Source organism: Sinocyclocheilus rhinocerous, unplaced genomic scaffold, assembly GCF_001515625.1.
Source record: "Sinocyclocheilus rhinocerous isolate Xijiao unplaced genomic scaffold, SAMN03320098_v1.1 scaffold358, whole genome shotgun sequence".
NCBI classification, from domain to species: domain Eukaryota; kingdom Metazoa; phylum Chordata; class Actinopteri; order Cypriniformes; family Cyprinidae; genus Sinocyclocheilus; species Sinocyclocheilus rhinocerous.
Window position 1 is genome coordinate 997,672 of NW_015650700.1, and position 17,523 is coordinate 1,015,194.

The 17,523-nt window shown below is 40.4% G+C and overlaps 2 protein-coding genes across 2 annotated transcripts in view; both read right to left on the minus strand.

Moving 5' to 3' along the window:
- Positions 1 to 17,523, minus strand: part of LOC107712326 (dystonin-like) — a 120,240-nt gene that overhangs the window by 64,805 nt on the left and 37,912 nt on the right. Inside the window, exons 32-43 of the mRNA XM_016517550.1 lie at positions 12,920 to 13,264; positions 10,727 to 10,815; positions 10,472 to 10,580; positions 8,524 to 9,882; positions 5,742 to 8,336; positions 4,323 to 4,421; positions 3,759 to 4,238; positions 3,497 to 3,643; positions 2,460 to 2,693; positions 1,508 to 1,660; positions 541 to 753; positions 89 to 373 (exon numbers count right to left, since the gene is read on the minus strand). Of these exons, the coding sequence (XP_016373036.1) occupies positions 89 to 373; positions 541 to 753; positions 1,508 to 1,660; positions 2,460 to 2,693; positions 3,497 to 3,643; positions 3,759 to 4,238; positions 4,323 to 4,421; positions 5,742 to 8,336; positions 8,524 to 9,882; positions 10,472 to 10,580; positions 10,727 to 10,815; positions 12,920 to 13,264 (6,108 nt within the window). The remainder of the gene's footprint in view (positions 1 to 88; positions 374 to 540; positions 754 to 1,507; positions 1,661 to 2,459; positions 2,694 to 3,496; positions 3,644 to 3,758; positions 4,239 to 4,322; positions 4,422 to 5,741; positions 8,337 to 8,523; positions 9,883 to 10,471; positions 10,581 to 10,726; positions 10,816 to 12,919; positions 13,265 to 17,523) is intronic.
- LOC107712347 (plectin-like) lies at positions 13,757 to 16,054 on the minus strand. The gene has a single exon (XM_016517571.1). It carries the CDS (start codon positions 16,014 to 16,016, stop codon positions 13,935 to 13,937), a length of 2,082 nt encoding a protein of 693 aa, XP_016373057.1. The 5' UTR covers positions 16,017 to 16,054; the 3' UTR covers positions 13,757 to 13,934.

Consider the following 17,523-nt stretch of genomic DNA (forward strand, 5'->3'; position numbering starts at 1 on the left):
TGTTTTGGGTCATATTTATGCAGAAATATAGAAAATTCAAAAGGGTTCACAAACTTTCAAGCACCAATGTATATACTCAAGTACTTACTTGAACCCTGTTAAACTGCTGGTCCAGGTCCAGGTTTATACCGTCTTGTTTTTCGCCAGTACGCAGACTTGTGTTGTCTGTAGTATCTAATGCATTTCCATTAGGATCATCTTCCTCTCCAATTATTCTCTTCACTGATGTGTTCTCAGGCATGTTTCCATTCTGTTTAACCATCTGGTCCTTTTGTATTCCACCCATTTCTTTCTCTTTCCCAACGTTAGAGATCCAGTCTAGAAGACCCTCGATCTTAGTTTTGCTCTCTTCAAGTTGTTCAACAGCTGCTACCTGTATTGTTGCACATAAAATAGCTTTGGTTTACTGAAAATCACAGAAAATCCAAAGATACATTTGAGAGCCATCACAAACAAAATGCAATAGAGAAAGTGACTAAATTCAATCTGTTGAAATCTTTTGGTTGAATAGTGTTTGGGAAAGTGTTTTTCCCCTCTAACCGTCTCAGTCTCCTGCTTGATAGCACTGGTCAAAACCTTCTCTAGATCTTTCCTTGACTCTTCTGCCCTCTGGTTAAGCATGTTCACTTTGCTCTTCAATTCCTCCAGTTTGTTTTCAAGAGCCGATATTTGCTCTGGAGTGAGTTTGCTACGATTCTCCTCCAGAAACTTATTTGTGCTACTGATGACTTCATTGAGAGCACTGGCATTAGCCTGCAAGTCTTTCTGTAGAGCCTGAGAGAGACCAAAACACACACACACACACACACACACACACACATAATTAATTGCAACAAGCCACATAAGGCCGTGCATTACAGTAATTTTACCACAGGTAAGGGTTAGGGGTGTTCCTATGCATGCAAACCACGGTAAAATCACTGTAACTTGCAGACATGAGTGGCTAATCGATTATGTGGAATAATATGAAAAATACACAATTATTGCATCAACAGTTGCATATATTATTAATTATTATGGAAATAAACAACTATTCCAGAAAATAATGTAGTTCATTATCTTAAATATAGGGATATAACAGAAAATGTTTGTCACAACATTGCTATGCAGCTGCCATGGTATTCTGACTGGTTGTTAGCATGTTGCCTGGTAGTTGCTTGAGTAATCAAGATGGTTTCTAAGGTGTTGCTACAGTTGTATTGCTAGGTCATCGATAGGTTGATTTGTGTGGTTGCATGGCTATGCATTTACTAAGAGTTGCTAGAGTATTGCTAGAGTGTTGTGGGTGTTTTTAGAGTGTTTTTTATTCAATAATTAGCACAAATGGAGGTATTTTTCATGGTTGTTTCATAAATGTGTGGGATGAGTTATGTGTCGATGTCTTGAGCAGAAGATGAAGCAGCAGCACAGGTAATAACTTTAGTGATGCTTAACAAAGCCCAACAATAACCTTATAAAGATGTGTATTCTACGTACAAGCATTGTAGAAAATGTTACCAGGTTGTACCTGATGCTCTTGTTGGTATTGCTGGAGGTCTCCCACAGTCTTTGCACTGGCAGCCTGCTGCTGGTGGCCAATGAGGCGGTTTTCTGTCTGTGTCAGATCATCAAACAGCTCCTGCAGCTTTTCTGAAAACTCCCTCTGCTTCTCCACAGCAGCCTATAACATAAAGACTCAGTTAGAAAAGAAACCTCTTCCACAGAGCTAAAGCAGCATCACACAAAATACTGAGCATTGAACCATTAGTAGTGACTGAGTATGCTGTAAACATGCCAGCAATTCAAAGGGGTTTTGGCAATGGAAAAGAAAGGTGGGTTAGTGCTGCCTTTACTGTTCACACAGAATAAAACGCTGGTCCTTTGGTAGTAAGAGCTGAATAGGTTCAGGCAGCCTGAAAAATGCACACATGAACAGAACAAGGTAAGTTGGTGGCAGTGATCAAGCCATGGCTTTTCTGTGTTGTAAATAGAAAAAAGTCATGTATAAACAAAATAGTCATGTGATTAAACTCAGCAAAACACACACGTACACACAAATAATACATTCATGAATAGTCCATTTTGACTTAAAAACATAATTAAAACTCTTTATAAAGACCCCGTGAAGTAGAAAATTTAGGGGTTTTTTTGGCTTATAGTGCATACCAGCTTTGAGACTAAAATTTGCACTACATGCTAGTGTACTCCTAAAAGTTGGTAAAAATAACAAAAAAAATAGTGATTACCCATGGGCATATCCAGATTTTGCAGCCATAAGTAGCAAGATATTGTCTGTGCCTTAAACAAAATAATACTTTAAGGGGTCTTTTGGGTTACCTCTTAAATGGCAATCCATTTTCCAACACTTGATATCAAAATATACAACATATCAAAGCAACAAATATATCTTCATGCATTTTCATGTGATTAGGTACTGTAAAGGTCAATGGTCAGTGTGATCTCTTCCATCTCTCTCAGACCTTATGCTGATTCTCCTCCTCACGGATCTCCAGTTGGACCTCTAGAGTTTGTCTCTGAGTGAAGACTCTGTCCATGAGCTCTTTGTAGGATCTCTGGGTAGCGCTGAGAGCCCTTAGAAGGTATCTGCTATGAGTCGGACTCAGGAACTGAGCATGCTCAGAAATGAAGTTTTGGATATCAAAAGCAGCGTCTTCCAGGAGCTGCCGGGTTCCTGATAAGTCTTTCTCTATGTCCTGAATCAGGAACAATTAAAAACACTAAGTAAAACTCACCAGACTTCATTTGATGTGGTAGATAAACCGTACTTTTAACTGTATAAAAACATTGTATTTCAGGCAACTTTAGCAATATTTTCCAATAACGTACAAGACAACTTACCTTATTTTGCTGAACCTTGTTCTTAGTTCTTTCTATGTTATCAGCATCCATGATATCAAGCTTAGACACCATCTCATAATTGCCTTGTATACAAGCTGAGACCTTATCAAGACAGCTTAGCAAATCTTGATATGAGGTTTCCAAATGGACCTGTAACCCATATTTGAACAACTGTGAGAATATAATTTTCATCATTCTCTATTGCTCTTGCTTTCTTTTCATACGTCTTTACTAACCTTCACTGTTTCAACGGCTAGTAGAATAGCATTACTTCGCTCAGCTGACAAGTGGCAAACATCTGTGAAAGCATTCTGTAAATCTACATAGACTGCAGCCAAATCTTGGTGGATTTGCATGGGAATGAGCTCATCAGCGGAATTCAGAAGTTGCTCTGCTACGGTCAAATCTGCTGTAAGCAAGTCAGGAAGAGCAGCAATCTGTGCTTCCAGCGACTGGAAACAGAGTGGGTGGGAGTAGTTGGGGAACAAAAGGAAGGAATTGTGAAGAAGAGCGACAGAGTAAAGGAACAAGCAATAGACTACAGCACAGATAACCATGCAGACAGAAAGCACTGGCAAACTGGAGTATTTGGGGTCTGCGGGTTAAGAGAATTTCTGTCAAGTGAAAAGAGAGGCTTTATATTTTATAAGTGACAAACCTGAACTTCCTCTAATTGACTATGCAACCCCTCAATGTCTTCTGCTAATGGACCCTTGGTCTGCAAGTCACTTCTTATATCTTCAAGAGTATCGCAATGATCCTGAAGCCTCCCAACACATTCCAAGTAATTCTGGGTGGAATATCTCTGCAAGAAGTACACCATTATACTTACACCTTTATCCAAAACATGCATCTGGATGACGCAGATTTGATAATACTTTGCAAATCACAGCTCAGCTGAGAGTAGTATCAGTACTCACTCTCAGTTTGACGCCATCTGTTTGCTTTATGTTTGGATCCTCTGCCATGGAGACCTGGTGGATAGAGCCGATTGGTTGGAAGGCATCATCTGTAGCAGCAGCATATGTGGTTGGAACAGCAATGCTTTTAGCTTCCATGCTTTCATCTCTCAGGGCAGTGCACTCCAAAAAACTGCTTAGCTTTCCATCCACTTCCTTGAGCATTTCTTGATCTCTGCTTGTGGAGATCCTCTGAATCATCACCAGCAGATCAGTCTGATGCTTTAGTTCATCATTACTTTCATCAGATGGCCAGTTCTGAGCTTCTCTTGGTCCTTCATGTTTTTTCAAATCCATAAGGATATCTGGATCCCCACCTCTCTCATTTGAGTTGGGATGATTGGTTGGTGAGATTCCAGAGTGGTGCTGAATAATTTCAATAATGCTATCGATGGTTTGGCTTTTTTGTTTTCGAGTCTTGTCCATACTTGCTCCATCCATCTTCATTTGGATTAACGCATTTAAAAAAGACTTTAAATCCCTGCTTCCCATTGATTTCGGTAAACTTTCATCTTCGGCCATCACCATGTGAGGTAAATGAAGGTCATCCTGGTGTACACCTTCAGCAACCACTGTATCTCCAGCTTGAGACTGGTTGAAGATGTCTGCACTTTGTTCGCTATTCTGATCAAGCATGATTTTGACGGAAGGACTTGGAATTTGGCGGGCAGACTGCAATTCATTGGATTCTGCGAACATATCCTCTGAAGAATGACCCGAGGATGACTCTAGTATTTCTACCACATCTTTTACTCGTTTATCATTGTGACTTGTAAAGTCTGATTCAGATGACCTGGCTAACTCATCTTTTGTAGTGGCCTTTGGGGCTACATGATTACAAAATATGCCTTGCTCACTTGGGTGCTGTATGTTATGATTACCTCCACTTGAATCAACTTGACTAGAATTAGTAACAAATTCGAGTGGCAACTGCTTGGAATTTACTGTTGATCCAGCTAAATCTATCAAACTGAGCTGATGTGTGTCCTCGGATCCTTTGAAACCCACAGAGTCTTCAATGTCATCATTCTCTTCTACCTTATAATCAATACTGCTTTCTGTACAGACCACTCTGGGCTCAGGTTTTGTTTTTGGTGCATTTCTGAACATTTCTGACATGTCCTCATACTTAACCATCTCTAGCACTTTATTCTCTGAACTAAACGCATCTGAATCCTCAGAATGCTCATGATCTAGGTCCTCACTTACATTATTGGCATATTCAACTTTATATGATGCATGCACTTTCTCATTCGATAAATTCTGAGCTAATGTGGACTGATCATCAGTACTTAAATCCACCTCTGTTGCAGTCTCCATTGGTGACTTGGCACTTGCACAACATAAAGACGAGGTTGACTGTGCTTCTGCAAGTATTCTAACTTGTCCAACATCTTCCACCATTGGTAGCGAAGTGCTCAAGCTCTCAGAGAGACCTTTGTCAAAACATGCATTTGTTGTTTCAGACTCCACTTTGGACCTGTTGAATTCCTGTTCAGGATTAAGTATACTCTCTGATTTCCTTTCTTCGGAGCAGATATCACTTTGTGATGAACACGATATTCTAGAGTCACTCTGCACAGGACTAACAACCTGACTCGCCGTAGTCTCAAGATATGCCATCTGCCTGATACATGGTGAAGGACTTACAGTTTCACAAGAAACATCAACAACAAAAGGGTCTACGCTGTTATTTGGCCTTTTTATCTCATTTCCTTCCAAAGTGAAACTTCCTTTTCTTTCATCTGTTGTGTCTATCTCATTTTTAAAATCCATAGTCTTGAAATTACCACATCGTACATCACAATCCTCCCCTATTTCATTAGTCTCAGAAACTTTATCAAACATATCGTCTTTTGCTGAAATGGCTTTAGACGGCATGCCACAAATGGTGAGTAACAGAAGATCCTGACTACTGCTCACACATGCTATGTCGGTAGATACCTGTGTGGCTTCATCTGATCTCAAGCTTATTTGTCCTCTTTTTGCTAAATCAGGCACCATGATGTCTTCCCTTTCATTCTGCTGTGAATGTAGCATCCCCTCAGCCTCTTCATCATCCAACATCCCAGACTGATGGGCATCATTTACACTGAGCACACACTTCCCCTCTGGATCAATGATGGCCTTCCTGATTGCCTCTGAATAGAGAACACTTCTGCTGAGATCATCAGTAATCAGACCCGTCTCTAAAGCATCACAAACGCTAATGGTTCTTCCAACTGCTGCATCATAGAAACCACCAAGAAGGTTCTGCTTTTCCATGATCTGTAGTGCTACCTTACTTGAGATGCAGCCTTTACTGACAGAAATTTTCAGAACTGACAAAGCAGCATTTTCGTTCTCTTTCAAACCATCCTCTTGAAGCTGCAGTGCGAGTACTTCTAAGACAGTCTCTTCATCAATAAGGCCTTTATCGAGAGCAGCTGCAAGGTCATACCGTTTTCCAGAGGTGACATCCAAAATCCCACCTTCCTCCACTTGTGCCCTAAGAAGATGGATGGCATAATCTCTCTCAAGTTTGTCATCCCACACAACATCTGTATGTGGAAATTCAGAGGGCATTTCTGTATAGCTGGTTGTTTCACTGGACGATAGTGGTGAGTGTTTTGAATGTTTTTCCTGGTCTTTACTGGCATCATGACATTCGGGATTCACTTCCATCGAGCACAGACTTGAGGCAGTTGCTGCTATAGAAAAGGCTGTTTGTGGTAACTGCATTGCATTCGACGGCTGAGTGGAAGCTACGTCACTTATGTCTAATTGGCACTTGTCTGTGTATGAACTTTTAGAATCCTTAGGCAGTTTGTTAGTTTCAATTACAGGCATATGTTCAACACTGTCTAGGAAAATATCACATTTGTGATCTGTTTCTACAGTATTTACAACCGATTCAGAGGGTAGAGTAGGTTTTAGGCAATTCTGTAATGCATTGGAATTCACCACTTCATGCTCTTCTTCTGTTGTGCTTTCCAAAGATTCACATATTTGCAATTCTCCCAAAGCACTATAATCGACATTCAGACTAGCGTTGGCATTGTCAGGAATGCTGTTATTCAGTGGAGGCTCTTCTGAAACATTCATATAAAGTCCGCTAATCTCATCTACATCTTCTGATTCTGATGTTTCAAAGAGTAATTTAGCCATTTTATTTAACTGCCAATCAAAGATCAACAGCCTTTGGCCTGACTTTGGATCCATATAGCTATTCATCATGAGGTAGGAAATAAATAACTGTTTCGCCTCAGAGGGAGATGGTCCATCTGAGCTGTTTTCGTCACTGATTTCTTCACCGGATGAACAAGATCCATCGATTTGAAGCTCCCGCATTACCAGCCAGGATGAAAACCTGTTATTCAGTTCATCTATATCAGGGACCACATCTGGGATTTCTATGGTCTTCAACAACTCTTTTGTAAATGTCTCAATTAAGTTATTCTCCCCCGCAGAATCAATGTCAGCTACCTCAGAGGTTTCAGGTATGTACAAGGCTGTTATTTTGTGCCGGTTATGCAGCAGCTCAGACGCCAGTTTGTCTGTGATTATGTTTTGCTGAAGAGAGGTGGAGAACGAGAGAATTTCACCAGCGTTAGGCCAAAGGAGACCCATGAAGGCTTTCTGTCTCTCCAGAACTAACAACGCACTGCTGGAGCTTATTAAGTCACACTGGACAGCCTCATCGACTGTAAGTCTCGCCCCGTTGCAAGGATTAACAATGCCACCATTTTGGGCCTGATGGCTCAGTATCTCACTCGCAGTGTCCTGATCGATCAGACCCTCGGATAAGGCCTCCTCAACAGTCAGCTTTCGGCCAGTTTTGGCGTCAGCTATGCCTCCAGCAAACAACTGGGTGCTCAGCAACCGAAACATGGTCTCTCTATCAATGATGCCCTCGTGCATGGCTTTCATAATGTTGATCTCTCTTCCAGATGTCAGGGATATAGTTCCATCTTTTCTACGTTTCACTGGAAGCAGGCGAAGTCCTGTCCGCTCGTGCATCATGCTTCTCTGCACAAGCTGACTAAGTGTGACTTTTTCTGCAGTGTTGGGGTCAATCAAGTTCTTCCAACTATCCTTCCTCTCCAATATCTGGATAAACAGTGACTCGGGTATCAGGCCAAGTTGAAAAGCCCTTTCCAGATGTAGAATATCACCAGTGTATGTCGGTCTTAACCCTCCAGTTGCAAGCTGGATTTCAATGATCTTTATTGCTGTTTGCTCAGATATAGCCCCATTTTCCAGGGCTGTTATAACCGGCAAGGGTTCTAAAGCAAATTGGAGATTCTGAAGACATTTTTTAGCTTCATTCAACTCTTGCAGTTGCTTGCACATCGCGTCATCCACAAGTCTGTTCTTGAATGCGTCCTCCAAATCCATATACAAGTGCTGTTCAGGCCAAATGAGTCCAGTGGTTATAAGCTGTGCCTCTAGAAGACCAAGTCCTGTGTTTTGGTTGATGAAGCCATTGTTCACAGAGTAACACACAGACATGACAGCTCCACTTTCAACATCCAGAATCCCTTGGATGACCTGCAGTGCCTGGAAAGAGATAACAGAAATCAGGATGTTTCTAAATGCATGTTCAAACATGATCACTAGATACATTTCCATTGCAATATTGGTTATAAAAATGATCAAACATACTCACCCGGTCCATGGATTGGACTAGCTCGTGTGCAACAGTGCAAGTCATCAGCAAGAGAAATGGCACACAATAAAAGCTTACATGCATCTGTGAAGGATCCATATAGCTATTCATCATGAGGTAGGAAATAAATAACTGTTTCGCCTCAGAGGGAGATGGTCCATCTGAGCTGTTTTCGTCACTGATTTCTTCACCGGATGAACAAGATCCATCGATTTGAAGCTCCCGCATTACCAGCCAGGATGAAAACCTGTTATTCAGTTCATCTATATCAGGGACCACATCTGGGATTTCTATGGTCTTCAACAACTCTTTTGTAAATGTCTCAATTAAGTTATTCTCCCCCGCAGAATCAATGTCAGCTACCTCAGAGGTTTCAGGTATGTACAAGGCTGTTATTTTGTGCCGGTTATGCAGCAGCTCAGACGCCAGTTTGTCTGTGATTATGTTTTGCTGAAGAGAGGTGGAGAACGAGAGAATTTCACCAGCGTTAGGCCAAAGGAGACCCATGAAGGCTTTCTGTCTCTCCAGAACTAACAACGCACTGCTGGAGCTTATTAAGTCACACTGGACAGCCTCATCGACTGTAAGTCTCGCCCCGTTGCAAGGATTAACAATGCCACCATTTTGGGCCTGATGGCTCAGTATCTCACTCGCAGTGTCCTGATCGATCAGACCCTCAGATAAGGCCTCCTCAACAGTCAGCTTTCGGCCAGTTTTGGCGTCAGCTATGCCTCCAGCAAACAACTGGGTGCTCAGCAACCGAAACATGGTCTCTCTATCAATGATGCCCTCGTGCATGGCTTTCATAATGTTGATCTCTCTTCCAGATGTCAGGGATATAGTTCCATCTTTTCTACGTTTCACTGGAAGCAGGCGAAGTCCTGTCCGCTCGTGCATCATGCTTCTCTGCACAAGCTGACTAAGTGTGACTTTTTCTGCAGTGTTGGGGTCAATCAAGTTCTTCCATGTGTCCTTCTTCTCCAATATCTGGATAAAGAGCGACTGAGGTATCAGGCCAAGTTGAAAAGCCCCTTCCAGATGTAGAATATCACCAGTGTATGTCAGTCTTAACCCTCCAGTCGCTAGCTGGATTTCAATGACCTTCATAGCTGTTTGCTCAGATATAGCCCCATTTTCCAGCGCTGCCATAACCGGCAAGGGTTCTAAAGCAAACTGAAGATCCTGAAGACATTTTTTAGTTTCATTCAAGTCTTGCAGTTGCTTGCGCATTGCATTATCCACAAGTTTGTTCTTGAATGCTTCCTCTAAGTCCATATACAAGTGCTGTTCAGGCCAAATGAGTCCAGTGGTTATAAGCTGTGCCTCTAGAAGACCAAGTCCTGTGTTTTGGTTGATGAAGCCATTGTTCACAGAGTAACACACAGACATGACAGCTCCACTTTCAACATCCAGAATCCCTTGGATGACCTGCAGTGCCTGGAAAGAGATGAAAGAAATCAAGATGTTTCTAAATGTACGTTCAAACATGATCACTACATACATTTTCATTACCGTCTTGGTTATAAATACGATCAAACATACTCACCCGGTCTATGGATTGTACTAGCTCAGAGCAAGTCATCAGCAAGAGAATGGGACACAATATAAGCTTACATGCATCTGTGAACAGAAATCTTAGTATTTTGTAGAACAACAGAGTTAGAGAAAACAAGCTGAGCATTATGTTATTATGTGCAGTGTGCTGAACCCCATGGGAGACAAAAAGAATGTCCTCTGAGTTTGCTGTGAAGAAAGAGTGTGAGTGGCTGACATGCAATGTACGTTTACAGCATACTCAGTTTTCAATTACACACATTCTTGATGGAGTCTTTCTCCATTTTTGCAGTGGTGGCACTGAAGGGTTAAAGAGGCTTTTGGAAACCGTCTTATCATGCTATATATATTTTAAGCTGTCAAAACAAAGGTTAGTCATGCCGTTGGAGAGTGTTTACACTTCACACACAACCACTTCCATATACAGTATAACCAGCATTTGGTTGACAGTGGCAGAATATCCTTATCTCACCTGATCAGCTGAGGAAGCTGCATCTGCACACTGTTGAGAGAGCTCGCTGTAGGCCTGATGAAGAGATTTCAGCTGTTCTTTTCCTTCTTGCTTTTCTTCTTCAGTCATTCTGGTGAAAGAAAACATTTCACACAAATTTTTGCAAAAATCAGAAATTGCTTAAAACAACACAGACAAGCGCATGCAAATAAGCAATGCTATTAGAGTCGCAATTCATTCTCAGTGAATTCTTTCCCTTCCATTGACATAACATACTTGTCACTGTGTTTGGTTAGCATAAGCTGGGTAGTTCTCAATGCTTCTCCAATTTGTTCCTTCTTTGTCACCATCTCCTCCAGTGACATCTATAATAGAACATAAAAAAATCAATAAAGCTTTACAAGCACAGTGTTTAGTAAATCACAATTAGGTTAAAGGAACACTCCACTATTTTTGAAAATAGGCTCATTTTTCAACTCCCCTAGAGTTAAACAGTTGAGTTTTACCGTTTTCGAATCCATTCAGCCGATCTCCGGGTCTGGCGGTAGCACTTTTAGCTGTTTCAACTGCACTTTTAAAACTACTTCATCCAACATCTACTATAGGCCATTTAACCATTTGAAATCAGATAAATGTTTACTGAACCATTAGTCATACAATTTGCAGAAAATGTGGGGACATGATACTACTGAACATTTGAAAACCAATTCCACGATTTGATCTTATATGTTTATTGGGGTCCAAAGGTCTAAGACTTAAACTAAAACAGTAAAGAAATGAAGTTAAAACAAGAAGATATTGTGATTCCCATCTATACATCCATCCATTTTCCAAATGACTTATCCTCTGTAGGGTCACTGGGATGCTTGAGACTATCCCAGCATCTCAGGCCACAGGTGGGGGAAAATTCTGGACAACAGACAACTTAGGGCCAGGTTTACTAAACAGGGCAAATTGGCATAAGAGCGCAATTCCAAAAAAACGCTAATGGGAGTGTAAATTTCTGCGGGTGATTTACTAACAATGCATAAATGAAAGAACACAGATGCAGCCAGATCATTTCCATAATGACCAACACAATCTACAAAGAGTAGCGCAAATTAGCGTCTGCTTTCAGACATGTTTTTTTGAAAGGTAAACTCCTACAAATGCATATTCAGTAAGGTCATGCGCATAAATAACTGTATCCACGCCTTTTCAGAGCTAATTCTTCACTGCGCGTCTTTAGTAAATCCTGACCGTACTATTTTAACGACAAAAGATGGTTTGTGCCGGTGCAAGTTGTTAATAAATCTGGCCCTTAGTGTCTCCTATTCTCCATGTCTTTGGATTGTGGGAGAAATCAGAGCACCCAGTCACAAGGAGAACATGCAAACTCCACACAGAAAGGCCTCCTGACTCAGCCGGGACTTGAACCAGGAACCTTCTTGCTGTGAGGTGACAGTGCTACCCACTAAACCACCCCGATATTCTAATTTATTATGTAATCATTTATAGATAAATGATCAAGTTTGTGACCATGTGAACTTCTTTGTACAAAAGTTACTGAATAAAAGTGCTCTTGGGAACATACACAAATCATGCTGGATGACATGATCATCAAGTTCTACATACACGTATGGAGTTTGTGATATTAAAGCAAAAAGGGGGGATACACTTAATACAGATTCTTAAATTCATGTCATTTTTTTCTGTAATGATTTCCACTCAAATTGTTATGCTGATAATATGGTTGTAATGAACAGAAAATGTAAAATACAAGCATTTCCACAAGTGGCCTCAGACTTTTGGATCCCAATGTATTTTTAGAGACATGTTGCCATGTTTATTTAAACATCAGGATTGAGTTATAAATCTTTTGTTTGGAAAAGTATATGGAAGAAGGTCTGTCATTAGGGATGTGACATTGTAGATGGATGAATGGTCATTCAGACAACTTTCTAATTTGAGAAACAGTTTATTTTACATGGCATGTAAATTGTTCTCTGCTTTGGGTCAGTCAACAGAACATTTACCACCTAAATGACTTGGCTCTGACAACCAAGCAGCACTCCAAAATGAGTGATGAAATGTAGAGATATAACAGCATCACTGAAGCAGGGAATTTCATAACCACCAAAGAATGCAGTGATTTAATGTCCAGTGTAATTTGTACAGTTTATCACACTGTACATGTACGTTGTAAATGTATCTGACTGAGCCACATGTGTACTTATGGATACATGTTTACTGGATTATCACTGTTGTCCCTTGTGTAACAGTGAAAAATAGGATGTAACCTGATGACTGATCCAGATGTGATCTAACAAAATAGTGATTATTGTGATTACATCAATTACTACTTGAAATGAATGGGTAGATACTTTATGGGTAAATACTTTCTGTGAAATGTGGGTGGATAACAGAAGCAAGTAACAAGTATGTGACAACACAAAAATATGAAGAGATACACAATAATATCTTTATTCAGAAACATAACAATGGAAATGTGTATGTTCTGATGTGTTTGACATTAGCAACGTTTGGAAATGATGAAAGCAGTTCCCTGAAATGCTCACTATGTTGACAAGATGCTGACATTAAAACAGCTACAGATGAATTAAACCGTAAGATCCAAAGCTGAAGACCTGTTGAACAAAACAATGAAAAAACAATCAGGTAGTTTGACTTGTTTACCTGGGGCTTACTAGTGCCCTCAGTGCTGGGTTTGCCATCACTTTGAGCCTTTCCATCTTTGTTTGGATTCGTTTTCATCCAATTTAACAACTTGTTAACCTTATCGCCATGCTCTTTCTTCTCATCCTCAACAGACCTCTAAAATCATTGGGGAAAAAATTGTATGGTGGATTAGAAAACAATGTAAAACTTTCATAATTAACAAAATAATGTCTATGTTTGGATACAATATACAACATGAAATCAGCAGGTCTATAAGCTCCCAGCCATTTTACATGGAAGCATGCTTGACAATAAATTAAAAATGCCATTGAAAAGAAAAAAAAAGTATACAAGACATTTTTAAATAACATCTTACAGTAGAAAAAAAACCCACATTTAAAGTCTCCCATTTTCACCAACATGACTTAGATATCTTTCAGGATAAAAAAAAACTTATTTTATTTTAGATAATGCTCCACCACAAAGGGACATGTCAATTACTTTTTCTGCCATTCACCAAAAATGGCCTGATATTAGATAGACACTGTCCAGAACCACATCAGAAGTGCCGATAGGTCCAGAAGTATTGGAAGGATGAAGTATTGCCAGTACTATGGGGTTTTGTTGCTTCAATAACATCTTACAGTAGAAAAAAACCCCACATTTAAAGTCTCCCATTTTCACCAACATGACTTAGATATCTTTCAGGATAAAAAAAACTTATTTTATTTTAGATAATGCTCCACCACAAAGGGACATGTCAATTACTTTTTCTGCCATTCACCAAAAATGGCCTGATATTAGATAGACACTGTCCAGAACCACATCAGAAGTGCCGATAGGTCCAGAAGTATTGGAAGGATGAAGTATTGCCAGTACTATGGGGTTTTGTTGCTTCAAGAAGGACAAACCCAGTGTGGCTGTCAAAGACACTCTTTTCTAGAGCTTCCTTGAGAGACATTTTTCGCTTGGTTTTGAGGCAGGTGATACATTTCGAATGGGAATTGTCATGTTGAAGATGTGCAGCAGTTGCTTTGTCGATCAAGCAATTCTGTATCGCATCCTCCAAAGAGACTCTCTCTTGGCTCTCTGGGTTAATGAGCCCACCAGTCGCCAGTTGAAACTCAAGACACTTCACTCCAACATCTTTCGGGAAAAGGTTCTCTTGCATCGCCTGGGCCACAGTCAAAGTCTTTCCATTCTGAGGGTGAATGATACCATAATAGGCTTGCTCACATTGCTGGAGCTGTCTGGCAAAACCTTCATCCAAGAGTCCTCGATGTTGTGCTTCTTTAACCAGAACCCTTTCTCCAGATGCTGGATCACAGATGCCTCCAGTGCAAGCCTGAGCTTCTAGCAACCTCAGCGCGGTGAGTCGGTCCACAAGGTTCTGCTGGTGTCCTTTGAAAACCGGGAGTCGTTTCTTCAAAGAAACATCCCAGAGTCCTGCAACGGGACTGTTTGGAACTTTAAAGACAACTCTTCTGGAAATCAAAAGATCAGCGAGCTCAGAAATACTGAGCTGACCACTCCGGTAGCTGTTGAGCTCTTCCATTTGGAGAATTTTCAGACTAAGAGCATTTTCAATGCAAAGCTGCCGCCCACTCTTAGGGTCTGTTAGGATGTGTAGAAGGTTCCTACTTGAGTCCATGATTGTTATCTCCTGCCATTCGCTCTCTTGTTGTGAGAGAAATAGGTAAATTCTCTTGTCAATGTGGCCGGCCTTATATGCTTCGTAGGCTGACATTTTCGCACCATTAGAAGTGTCGATGACTGATATCCTGTGTTTGCTGGATGGTGAGAGGGTGTACAGATGCTGGTCACCAAAAGGAAGAAGATATACTCCACCATGGACATCATACACACAGATTCTGAGCAGTTCGCTATAGTACGCCTTCTGCCCTGTTTCTGCGAAGTGAAAATCTTTTGGGTTGCTGACTGGATCGTAGAGACTTTGAAGGGTGGCTTGATTTACAAGCCCCTGCTCTAGCGCACAATCCATGGGTACCCTAATTCCAATCAGTGGGTGAATCAACCCTCCAGTAGCGATCTGCGTTTCTATTAATGCTTTACCTCGATGCCTGTCTAGAATTCTCTCCTCCATAGCTTGAAACACTGAAAGAATCTTCCCAGCATGAGTATAACCACTGACTGCTTTGTAAGCTCCAGTTATTTTGTCCTTGAGATCCCCAGTAATGATATCTTTCTCAAAAGCATCTGACGGCGAGTAAGCTTCACCTGTCATAGGATCAATGATGCATCCTGTGGCAGCTTGTGCTTCCAGAAACTCAATGGCATAGGTTTTAGATATAAATCCTCCTGCAGCAGCATCTAGGAAGGACAGCTTTTTCTTGCTTGACTCCATGTAAACACCTGCAATTGAGGATGGTTTACCAATGAATTGAGCAAGTGATGCTTCTACCTCCTCTATAGTGATGTGGCCTGTTTGCAACTTGAGTGCAATTTCCTGAGTAATTATTTTTGTTTTTACCAGCTTTTTAATACTTATCCGTCCTCTGAGACCTTGAATTTTATTGGAAGACGACTCCATTTTTAGCACTTTTGATTTACTTGTTACAGGCAAGCCAGAAGCAAGATCGATGGAGGAATCAGAATCAATGATATTGAATGAAACAGTCTGACTTTTACCAGACCTGCCTTTATCAGACACTGAGCTTTTCCCAAGTATAGTGTCAGTCATCTCACTCTGACTGTTACCAGCCATCACTTGGTTGTTGTGTAGTTCAAAAGCATTTGAATTCTGAAGTGAAACTGGATTTTCTGTTGCCTTGGTAGCATATTCCAGCGTTCTCTCGTTGATCACTTGCACTTTGCTTTGCTTTACTTTTCGTAGCTCCTCCAGCACTTTTTCCTTTTCCAGTGTAGCTATCTGCAAGCATGAGATCATTTATGCTATTAGTGCATGAAAATATGTCAAAATAAGTGTACATTTTTAATAAATATATTTCATTATATAACAAATGCATTACTTTTATACATTTATATATTAATAAATATTTAAGCAAGAAATAAGGTGAAGTGTGTAATTTCTGCATCAACAGAACTGCAACAAAAAATTATTGTTTCCTTTCTGCCCTTCTCCCCCATCTTCTAATGCTTTTATTCACAAAAGTGAGAATTATTTGCATGCTGAAATTAACATTGCACTATCACTATCTGGGGTAAGCAGGTGGTAAACAGAATTTTAATTATAGTGATCATGGCAGCAATAAATATGCAATTGATTATCAAATTCTGTAAAAGAGAGGTCAACTATCAAATGACACTCGGGTTTGCTTGTTGTCAGAATTTGGTTCATTTGGATGATGTGAACACTGTTTTTCAAACTATGGTATGGTTCATGTGGAATCCAGTACGGTTTGCTGCTGATCTGAATGCAATTGTCCTTAATCGCAGAAACGAACAAAGCCACTGGAAGGCAAGCCTGCAACCTTTAGCCAAAAAGCATAATGGAGGAGAGTCTTCACTACGCTGAATAAACAGCTTATCATTTAATGAATCAACAGCCTATCGGCTAATCTTCAACATGTTTTACTCTGAGCAATACTTTTGGATTGAACTATTTTTAGAGTTTACACTGAAAAAAAAATGCTGTTTTATAAGAGAAGTCACTGACTTTTTGCGACAGGTGGGATTCAGTTTACGGCACTTCTCATTTCATTCCTATGGTATCCGTAAACGGCAACTGAGTGTCACACAACTCTGACTGAAGTTCAATGACGTCAAGGTTGTAATGTGATTAGTTATTAAGGGACACGTGATCCAAGTTGAACGTTACGCTTTCTCCAATAGTAAGTAATACAGACCCTCTCATCTCCCTATAGTAAGACAATCTCTGGAAATTAACCGCTATTGATGAGCTATAGGGCTGTCAAAAAAAATTCGAATATTCGTCGAATTTCAAATAAAAATCCACATTCGAATGCAAAAACGTTGCATTCGAATTTTAAGTGTGTGTCAGGCAGTCTTGTCAGTGGTGCACGAAATCCGATGACGATGTAAGTGTCATTGCATTTTAATGCATTGTTAGCCTATCCAGTTGAACCCACTAGATGCGGCGCTGCTATGTTGTTCATTCAAAATATTGCAGAAAAAAAGAACAATCAATGCGGGGAAGATGTTGTTTACGTAAAAACCGAAACCAAGCCGTTCACACAAAATGCATATTTATCGCATTTTCTAGAGGGACATCTATCACCGTTGCACTCGCGTCTCGCACAAGAGAGACGCATGTTTAGAAAGCTATGTAAAATTAATGTAAGTTCAACTTTTAAAAAACATGTCTCAAGACTTTATTGCTTGGTTTTCCCCATCCCACTGCATCTCAAGTTTTTAAATGAAGAAAGTACTCTTTGTGATTGGTTTTCGGTCCTTTGTATTAAACTATACATACA

Coding starts and splice junctions, on each gene's coding strand:
- LOC107712347 (XM_016517571.1), bottom strand. CDS start 16,016: ATGATCTCATGCTTGCAGATAGCTACACTGGAAAAGGAAAAAGTGCTG.